General features: G+C 39.6%; 1 protein-coding gene across 1 annotated transcript; it reads left to right on the plus strand.

The window, feature by feature from the left end:
- The first annotated feature begins 392 nt into the window (after positions 1 to 392).
- Positions 393 to 9944, plus strand: SDR16C5 (short chain dehydrogenase/reductase family 16C member 5). The gene is made up of 7 exons (XM_005517142.2): positions 393 to 444; positions 1118 to 1571; positions 4853 to 4984; positions 6445 to 6544; positions 7991 to 8135; positions 9108 to 9230; positions 9740 to 9944. Exons 2-7 carry the CDS (start codon positions 1245 to 1247, stop codon positions 9831 to 9833), a joined length of 921 nt encoding a protein of 306 aa, XP_005517199.2. The 5' UTR covers positions 393 to 444; positions 1118 to 1244; the 3' UTR covers positions 9834 to 9944.
- Positions 9945 to 10482: the final 538 nt, after the last annotated feature.

The following is a 10482-nucleotide window of genomic DNA, read 5'->3' on the forward strand; positions in this document are numbered from 1 at the left end:
ATTTACTATATGAATTAGGAAGTGTTTAACTTCGTAGCTCCAGCGAAGTAGCAGCAGAGGGAGGAGAGAGCACTTGCTGTCCGAGCCCTGGGCCGGCTGGGATGGAGCGGCCAGGCGGGATGGAGCCGGCGGTGCTACCCCGCTGGCCGGGCCGGCCGGGCACGGGAGGGCCCCCGACGTGGCAGCAGCAGGAGCAGCGGGATGTCCCGGCGTGGTAGAGGGAGCTGCCGCCCTACAGGTGCCCTCGGGAAGCCAGCCAGGCTTGGCACCCTGTGCCGCAGCGCCATCCCGCACCCGCCCAGCCGGGAAGCGCCGCCTGCCCGGGCCCGCACCCCGCACCGCCCCGGGCCGCCCCCGCACGGAGCCGAGCCCCGGGGCGGGCCGGGCAGGGCCGGGCCAGCCTGGGCCAGGCGGGCAGGCGTGCGGGACACTCGGGAGCCGGCGGTGAGTGCGGGGGGACAGGGCGCAGGGAGAGCGAAGATTGCTGGGGCCAAGGGGCCGCAGCCGCGGGGGTACGGGACGGGACGGGACGGGACCGGGACGGTCCAGTCCGATCCGATCCGCCGGGACGGCGCGGGAGCTTCTTCTGCTGAGCCTTCTCCTGTCCCGTCCCAAACACTGTAAAGGGAGTGTTGCTGCCTAATGCAGAATGAAAACCAAGGCTCGTAAGTTTTCACAGGCTTTTCCCTGTGGCTGGTCAGTTGCTGGCAAATGGGAATGCGTGGTGTGATTTCGGCCGCACGGCTCTGGAAAATACGCGCGGTGTGGGAGCGTTCCCATTGCCCGGCTGCCCAAACAGGTCGCGTTGCCAGCTAAGGAGGACACCTTCCTTCCTAAGGTTAATACCGCACCAGTGTGTTCAGTACTTTTTTTGTTCAGCTAGCATCAGCTGGCTGTGAAAACAAAGTGCTCTACCTGCCTAAAATGTATGTTACTAAAATGTTTTTAAAAACAGAGATGGAAGCTGAGGAACTCGGGATGAAACAGGTCCGTAGGATCTAGAGGAAGACATTTGCTTTAATCCCACTAGTAAGGCAGCTTCCACAAAACAAATATTTAATAATTAATTTAATAATTTAATAATTAATTAATAATTTAATATTTTGTACCTGCACAGAACACTGCAAAAGAACTTGCTGTTTGAAGGTCAACCTCTCCTTTTCTTCAGTCAGTATCCCACTCCTGTAACGTGTTGTGTTTCTGGGTTTGCACAACAGAAGAGTGGTGCTTGGACACAAGAAACCATGTTCAACTTCAGATGCATCCGGAAGTTACTACAGTATGTGAAATTTTATTTTTTTTTACTTATGGAGAACATGTTCTCTATATCTCCTCTACGCAAAAAATGTTTTGCTGGTGAAATAGTACTTATTACTGGCTCTGCAAATGGAATTGGAAAGCGGGTTGCCTTAAAATTGGCTCCCTTGGGAGTAACCTTGGTTCTTTGGGACATCGATGATGAAGGCAACAAAGAAACAAGCAGATTAGCCCAACAAAATGGAGCCAACCGGGTGTTCACCTACCACTGTGACTGCAGCAGTAGGGAGGATGTCTATGAACAGGCAGACAAAGTAAGATGTGTATTTTTGCTTCTTTTTGATAGAATATCCTATTGAATTTATTGTTTTTTTTAGAAATCATACTATTTCATGGAGGGAAATAATCATGTAGAACAATGTCTTTCTCCTTTTGAATAGTTTCTAGATGGAATTTAAACTATGGTTGCAACAAAGTAACTGGTTTTAATCAGGTCTGTTGAGATTTATCCATTTCTACTCTTCACTGTGAGATGGGAGTGTTTGGATTAAGAGTATGGTAAAACATGCAGCAGAGATTATCTCCATATATTAACCTATTTAGGCTTTATAATTTCTTTAAGATATCAATAAATTATTTAAAAATAAAAGAACAATCAGTGGATATTGTAAAAGGAGGATTATTTCCTTTGCCTATTTGTTTAGGAAACTGTAGCTCTCTAAGGGTGATGCAGGATGTAATGTTTTCAGATGTGTCATTAGGATGTGGCTGGTCTCCAGTCAAACTGATGATCCTTTTTTGATCAATACAGGCGGAAAATAAGGTAAAGAAGAGCTCCATTTTCAATAGAATTCTTCTGCTGTGCTGACTCACTTTGTAAACCATTACATCATCATCATCATCATTATTATTATTATTATTATTATTATTATTATTATTATTATTATTATTCAGAAATTGGATACTAAATTAACATAATTAATTTTTACTTTTCCTTCAACTGTCTGAAAATGCTTCCCAGTTGAACTTCACTTATAATCCAGTTATCCACTGCAACTTCATCCAACTGTAAACTTCTGTTAAATTCTCAGATTCTCAATGTATGTGCTTACATACATGACTCTCACGTCACATCTTTGACATTCTGTGTCTGAAGGCATAATCAGAGAAATTAGCTAAATTATTTTATGATATGAGTGTTGATAGATTGTTTCAGAATAGACTTGAAATATGACATTGATTTTCAATGAGTTCTAGGTGGAAAGGTGGGGACATGGGTGGGCTTGCCTCTTTGTTTTGTGGTTGTTGTTTTTTATTTTAACCAAATCAGATTAAGTCTTTCTGAGCAAGGTTATGAAAGTTTGAAACGCCTTTTTTCCTCAAGAAATGTTCTTGAGGAAAAGTACTTCTAAAAGGTAAGTTGGATTCAGCGTCTGTAAGTATTTGGAGCTGCAATTCTCATGCTTGCAAATCAGCAAGGGTTTCTTCTACACATACTTGCAAGTAGTACATGGGCCACAGCTCAATCACACTGTAGAGAAAAAATAAAAAAACATTTTGAAATTATTTGTTTGCTCTTATTTCAGCAGAGTCTCAAAAAGTTTGTTTTGTGCCCCCAGTAATTTTTGATCTCCAAACACATTAACCAAATCAGGCACAGGACTTCAGCCTGTGGAATTTGCTGTGCACAAATCTGCAAACACTATTCTGAAGTGCACAAACTGACCTGCCAACAGCACCTTAAAGAGCAGTTCAAAATTTTAAAATTGCTGTTAAGGTGTCAAATTAATGTTAACAACATATTCACAGATATTTGCATGTATTGTTCGGTCCTGACAGAGACAGAAATTTTCTTAGATGAAGAGTTTTTCAACTCTGAGCCTCCTCTACTCATAGAAACCTGCAAATTTCTGATTGGCAATATGAAAAGTCTTGAGGTTGGACACAGAAGAGAAAACAAATTGTTTTATTCGGTATACTCACTGCCAAAAAAGCATAAGTATTTTCCCATAATGTAAGTTTTGTTTTTAGGAAACAAAAGAGTCCATTGAAGTCTCTAAAGAAGAGGTTTTAGAGCAAACTGGTAAAATGAACAACTAATTTTCAGGTACAAGCAGTGTCCACCTGGGAATTCTGAAGGACATGGATCTGGTGGGCTAGAAATGCAGAATGTGTGTTTTGCTATAAAAGATGATCAAGGAACAAAGCATAGTAAATATGCCAGTCCTAAAGAGCACTTGAGAGGACACAAACACACTATGAACCTGTCTTACAGAAAACTAGTATAAATTATGTTCACAGAAGAATTAGCAAACACCTAAAAAATACATAATGTAGAATAATCAGCTTGACTTTTTTCTAAATAGAAACCAAGCTTCACACATATTTTGTAGTAGTGAGTAAACAGGACAACTGATGCCATGGAAAATAAAATGCTGCTGTTGGTGAAGATAAGGTGTCATGTTAAAAAGAGGATCATCATATGGACTGACACAGCAGTTAAAAGAGTAGGGAGAGAAAGTACAGATGTGTTCCTCAAAGGAAGAATTGAGCATTCCTGCCATACTGAACAGCGTCTAGATTTGCATTCATTTATGCAGGTGGAAAGGTGCAAGTATCTGAGCCCTGCTTGTCAATGAGAAGGCCTAAGCCTGACACAGCTGGAGAAATATCAAACAAATCTTCACTGTATGCTAAGGTTCCCTGAGAGAGCCAAAGGAAGGTCAGATATTGAGGCACCAGATCCGATCACCTGTTTCCAAATTGCCAGACAGCAGCACATGTGGAATTTTAATGTTTTTGTAGTCATAATATAATTTTGAGACCCCAGATAATCATCCACCTTTAGCAGAGAAATCTGAGACTGATTCTTCATACTATAAGTAAATCTTGGCCATCTGCTTTGATATAAATCAAATCATGGCACAAAATCTTTTGAAAACAAACCCAAATGGAGCTAATGATGATTTTATCTGTGTATTTTATGGTAGATGCTATTGTGCTCAGAGGATTTGTATCCCCCATTTATCTGAGCTGAATTCTTTCCAGTTCAGTAGAAGTTATATGGAAAGGGGGTTGAGCAGGCTTAGCAGAGGAATGCAGGTTCTCACAATACCAAAAATTGGGGACTGGAAATGTTCTGATTGCAGTTAAATTGTGCTCATGGTGCACACTAAAGCTGCATAATGTTTACCTTTGGTTTTTTGTGGAAGTCGAAAGTATTCTGGAGTTCAGGGAGCAATTACAGAAACTTGGGGAGGAGGGAAGGGGGGAGAATCACTGGGATATATTAAAAACGATGATATAGATATTTTATACCCCTCAAAAGAGGGGTATATTGCAGCATGTGAAAAGTTGAGTATGTGGGAGACCTTAGAGGCCAGTTCCTTTTTTCATTGCTTTCCACCATGAGACAAGGGCTGAGCGGCTTAGATGGACCTTTGATCTGATGCAATACAACAGTTCTTGCATACTTACATTTTCATAAATATTGATTATTGCAAATATTATTAAACATTTTCATAAATGAAGCACAAGAGGCAAGGATACCTTCTAAAGCTTTCTGTTTCTCTTTTTTTTTTTTCCTTTAATTCAGGTTAGAAAAGAAGTTGGGGATGTTACTATTCTAATCAACAATGTTGGCATAATGATCGGGAAAAAGTTCTGTGAGTTTACAGATGAAGAATTTGAAAAGACACTCAGAATCAACTTCTTTTCTCAAGTCTGGGTAAAGTTTTTGTGGGTTTTTTACTCCTGAGTGACCAAAAGGTACAGACAAGTATTTAGGTGTGAAAACCACAATGGTGGCATTTACCTTAAAAACTCATCTTGGAATAGGTATGTGAAGGACCTTGATTGGAGAAATATGTTTTCATTATCATCCTGTGATTGGAGACAGTCTCCCCAGTATGTCTCAATAGTGTTAACATGAACCTGCCTGGGCACTCTGGTAAATCGAAGTTTGTGCAGCTGTATCAGGAAATCTGCCCTACCTGTAACAGCTGTGGTTGAAGGGAGTGCTGACATGATGGCATGTGACTTCCCTGCTCCTGATGTTTCCTGGCATCTGAAGCCTTTGCCTAAGAGACTTGAAGCATTCAGGGAGACACAACCATGGTTAACTGGAAGACTTTGAAGTGTTACATTTAGAGTTGGACTCAATGATTTTAAAGGTCTCTTCCAGCCTAAATGATTGCGTGATTTTATGCTGCACATGTTGGTCTTCAGGCTGTGCTTTCATTCCTGGTCACCATCTGATAGAAGTACATAGAAAACTAATCTAGCTAGTAAGAATTTATTTTGGGTTTTTTCTACCTCTGAAGGAATTTGCAGTTATTTGAGGTCTCAGTAGATTTAGGAGGGGTTATTTTTGTGAGAGAGTGTTACTATTGTCCCCTCTTTGCACTTATTGTTAATATGCCTGAGTGAACAGCCTGCATCGGGGAAAAATAGAGCACTGCAACTCCTTTGTTAAAAGGCAGTACTCAATGGAAAATCACTGAAGAATAGAAGTTCTCTTAGTATTCCCTAGCCACACTACATCATTCTTCCACATACTTGAGGAAAACAGACTGGGAGAGGTGTTCCCCCTGACAGGTCTGAAGAAACCCAGGGCAGGAGGATAGTGATGCACTAGGCACTCACATCTGGAGTGTAATAGGATTCCTCAGCTATTGAAAAAAAATTGTTACTGTTCTTGTCTCTTTTTCTTATCTCCCCCTTTGTAAAACACTAACATTCTTCCCAGTTAGTATAACCCACAGTGGGGTCCTGGAGTGCTGGAATTGTCAGGCAGTTCGGCTTGTAACAAAAAGGGCCCACAGACAGCTGAACTCTCTTTAATGTGTTGACTTCTAGCTCCCTCTTGTGTACCAAACCTTTAGCAATAGACAAATTGTGAGGAACCAGGAAAGAAAAGAAAATACAAACTTTGCCGTTTTTAATAGGATGGTTTTAATGCTGTTAGATCTTCAGACAAAGGATTCTGTCTGAATGATCCTTCTTCATTCAAGGAAATATTGTCTCTCATTTAAAAATTGTGACAGAGATTAAATGTCATTTGGGCTTCTTGTATGTTGAAGAACCATAAAGCAAGTCAGGTTGTATTGCCAAATTTTGGAATGAAACAATTTTGTTATGCCTATTTATAAAGGGGATTTTTAAATAAATATATTTATATCCTTTTAGACTTGCAAGGCCTTTCTTCCAGCCATGGTGGCCTGTAACCGTGGACACCTGGTTAGCACATCCAGTGCAGCTGGATTAATGGGATTCTACAGGTTGTCAGGTAATTATTGTCAACTGCCATTACAAATCAGGTCTACACACTAACCACTTTTCTTGGACACCTCAAAAATGCTTGGCTTCAGCAGCTTGTACTGACAAGAACCCAAAGGTGAGGGTGTACCGGAGGGTGACAGTGTCGCGTGCCTGAGAGGCACAGCGAGCTCCCTGCAGATTTTACTGTCTGGTTACAGACTCTCTTTTCTCCACATCAGAAGGACAATTCAGCTCGTACACGTGCAGTGGGAGGGAGCCCTGTATACAAGTTGCCAAATGCTTTCTCATGACAGCTTTTTCTGTTTCCTGAGACACACAAGGGTTATAACTGGAGCTACACATTCTGTTGGAATACGCTTTTTCAAGTGCAGAAGGCATTTTGGCAGAATTTTTAATAAAATTGAATGAAGTGTGGTTTAAGCTATTTAAAGTTCAGTATTCTCAGCTGTTTCCCTCAGGAGAGCAATCTGCTAGTCTAGCCTATTTCATCAGTCTGGGTCTGCTGCCCTGTCTCTCCTCAAGCCTCTCTTACATGTTGATGGTATCTCTGAGGTCACCTATGAGAACTTGAACTTCAGTGTAATAAGGATCTCCTGTTTCTTTTGCTGATTGATGGTGTTACTGTAGTGTTTATTTGACACCTGTTACCTGGGGGTTACCTTGATATATTATTATATACTATATTACCTTGATATATTACCTTGATATTATCAATATTTGGTATTGATAATATAAGTCATATTCAGCTTTCATTATATACTGTAAAGCTTATGGGAGTGGGCCTTCCCATCCATGCTTTATAACCTCTTACACCCTAGATATATATTTTTAGGCTGCATGGTTCCATCTTTCACTAAGAGTGAACTCCTGAAGAGTAGCAAACTACTTCTGATGCCTATTGTCTTTGGAGTGTTTTAGCAAAATTTGGTTTCATTGTATCTAACAACTATTTTCACACACATTCGAAAAAGTTTTAGGAAATTACATGTAAGGCACTGTATTAAATTAGTTTCTAACAACTGGAAAACTGTAGAATAATTTGTGTGGGAAGCAATCTCTGAAGGCCCCTTGCTCCATATCCCCAGATTAAAACAGGCCCAGTTTTGATTATCTCCAAGGATGGTGTTCCATACATTCATCAGACAATAACTGTATCTGGAAATGTACAGAAAATGCTGAATAAGCTCATTTGCCTATATAGTGCACAGAAAAAAAATAACCTCCTCTGAAAAGGATTCATTTTCTCCTTAGGCAACTGTGCATCATTCATGGGAAGAGCCATTAATCTCCAGAGTTAGGATCACCAATATGCTTTAAATACTAATTATAATACTGCCAATGATAGAACTAAATAATATTGTGGCTTAAATTGTATTACAAAGAATTCAGTTCTGTACATAGATTTTACTGTGCTTTTAAAATTTTGGATATTTATTTTTTCTCCACTTTCTAGATTATTGTGCAAGTAAGAGTGCAGTCGTTGGAATGATGGAAGCCATAAATTCAGAACTGTATCATGAAGGAAAATGTGGCATTAAAACCACAATCATTTGTCCTTATTTTATTAGTACTAGGTTAAGCAAAGGCTTCAAAAGCGCGTAAGTAAAGCTTAGATTTGTACTATTCCATATATAAAAAATAATTGCCACTCACCTGGTATATAATATTCAGTTTTTTGTTGATTGATTTGATTTTCAATTCAGTGTTTTTGCCCTATTGGCACAGAGAACAGTCTTTTGACATAAAGAAATCCAAGTCTTGCATACAGTCAATAACAAGAACTGTGTAATAACCTCGCAGTCAAGGAACAGCAAGGGGATACTCAGCAGTATTTAAGGGTTAAGGGAACCTTATTTGTCAGGAGAGTGCTGATGTTCTCCGCCCCAAGTAATTTTGGCAGTGTAATTACAGTTATGGCTGTCAGGATACCCATGACCTGTGCCCCACTGTCTGTACTGTAATTAACTGTGCCCCACTGTCTGTACTGGCAGGTGCTGTACCTCTGAGTGAGAACAGCTGTGGTGATGGTATCTGCTGGGTGGCCCTGTGGCTGCAGTGATGGGAGAGGCTGCAAGCACTGAATGAGCCATTGCAGGAGCGCAGTCCCAGTGATCTTGGGTTTCTCAGTGCTCTGCTCCTGCTTGCACCATTCATCACTGTGCAGAAGCGCATGTATGCAGAGCAGAGCCCTTCTCCTGGCTGGTGACAAACCTGGTCCTGGTCTATTTATTGAGCTGTCACCTCAGCTTTTACAGCAGAAAAGGACTGCTGGAGAGCAATGATGCATAGAACAGCACATAGTATGGCTAAGCTTGGAAGTTTCCAAAGCTGCAATCAGTGTGGGCATCAACTTCATCGTGGTCAGCTTACAAAAAAGTCATTCAATTCACAACATCATCAAAGTGTTTTCAATTTATTTTGATGATAGAAGGAACTAAAAGGTTTGGAGATTCCTCTTCAAGACTACTTGAAGGGAAGGGAGAAAATGCATAAATTATCTCATTATGTATGTGTATTTATCTCAAAAGTAAAGTTTTATAATTCCATAACCCATTTTTCTTATTTTACAGAAAACCCTGTTTGCTTCCTGTTTATGATCCAGAGTATGCAGCCAGCAGGATTGTGGATGCAATTAAAAAGGAAAAATTTAATCTGATCATGCCTCCAGCTGTATACTTACTTGGTCTCAGAATGTAAGCACGTGATTTGTCTTCTAGCATTACCTTCTTTCCTTTGCCATATGCCTGTAAAATCAGCAGGAAAGTTTAGTTGAAACAGTCCTTTAGTTAATATTCCTGCAGTCAATCCAGTTATATGTACCCAATTTTAAAGAAACAGTGGGTTTGATTTTTTTTAATAATCTAGATGAAAAACTCTGGCCTCTTCTGTCTCTAAGAAATATTTTAAGATGCAGTTGGGTATAGAAAGTTCAAAAATTTTCCTGAGATGGTACACTGGGAGCAATGCCTGGTCTAGCACTGTCTGCTTCCAGTCCCTGCCACCACTGCAGACTGGGCTTTTACAAAAGGTCTTGGTCTGTCATTTGTTTTCCTGATTTATAACACTGAAGTGCCAAATGTGTTACTGCCAGATATTAAAAGTATTGAGCACATATAATGGTTTTTTTCATATCTTTATATTTATAGAGTACCTTTTTCTAAAAAACAAGAAAAATAGACTAATTCAATGTTTGTCTCATCAGATTCATTCCTAGAAAAATAGTGTTATTCCTCGAGTCTTACATTAAGTTCCCTGAGAGCATGGAAGAAGCCTTCGGTCAGAAAAAAAAGGATTGAAACAAAAAGTATTCTGAAGACCTCAAGTGCCATCTAATTGAACATTTTCAGTAAAAAATCATTTTAAATCATATTCATTCCTTGACAAATAAATTACTTCATTTATGCTATTTTACATTGGTCAGCATGCCATTGAATTCTTCTGTCTTTTAAGTCTTTATTGGCAATTTTCTGAGAAACTTTTGAAAAATCGCTAAAATTTAATATTAATTAGGTATTGAGTGACCAAGTAACAACTTTGCATGGACTGTACTGTTTTCAGACTGAAACTTCAATGAGGTATCCTGTTAGTGTGGAACACAATTCTGTTGTAAAGCATGGGATAACGAAGACAGGAGGAATACCTCATGTATTTTTAGAAATTACAGTGAAATTCTCCTTGCAGTAGAAGAGAAGTCACACACGTGTTCTTCAACTGTCTTCAAATGAAATTATAACCTAAATGTCCTAAAGAACAAAAAATGTCCTCAATAGCAGAAGTTTGAAGATTAGTTACACAAAATATGTGCTGGTACTTAATTATAAAAATCAATCCTCATGTAAATTTTCAGAAAACACTAACATAAAATGTTCATAATTGGCTAAATTTAAAAACAAATAAATAAACTACACAGAAGAATAGTGAATCTACAAAGCCTAGTTTATAAAA

The sequence above is a fragment of the Pseudopodoces humilis genome, chromosome 1 (assembly GCF_049639895.1).
Source record: "Pseudopodoces humilis isolate 2021_Gansu_Grassland_sample_001 chromosome 1, ASM4963989v1, whole genome shotgun sequence".
Classification (NCBI taxonomy): domain Eukaryota; kingdom Metazoa; phylum Chordata; class Aves; order Passeriformes; family Paridae; genus Pseudopodoces; species Pseudopodoces humilis.

Excerpts from the sequence above, each read along its gene's own strand:
- SDR16C5 (XM_005517142.2), top strand. The coding sequence starts at position 1,245 with ATGTTCAACTTCAGATGCATCCGGAAGTTACTACAGTATGTGAAATTT. Across the intron at positions 1,572-4,852 it reads TCTATGAACAGGCAGACAAA|GTTAGAAAAGAAGTTGGGGA; the intron begins GTAAGATGTGTA and ends CCTTTAATTCAG. Across the intron at positions 9,231-9,739 it reads TACTTACTTGGTCTCAGAAT|ATTCATTCCTAGAAAAATAG; the intron begins GTAAGCACGTGA and ends TTGTCTCATCAG.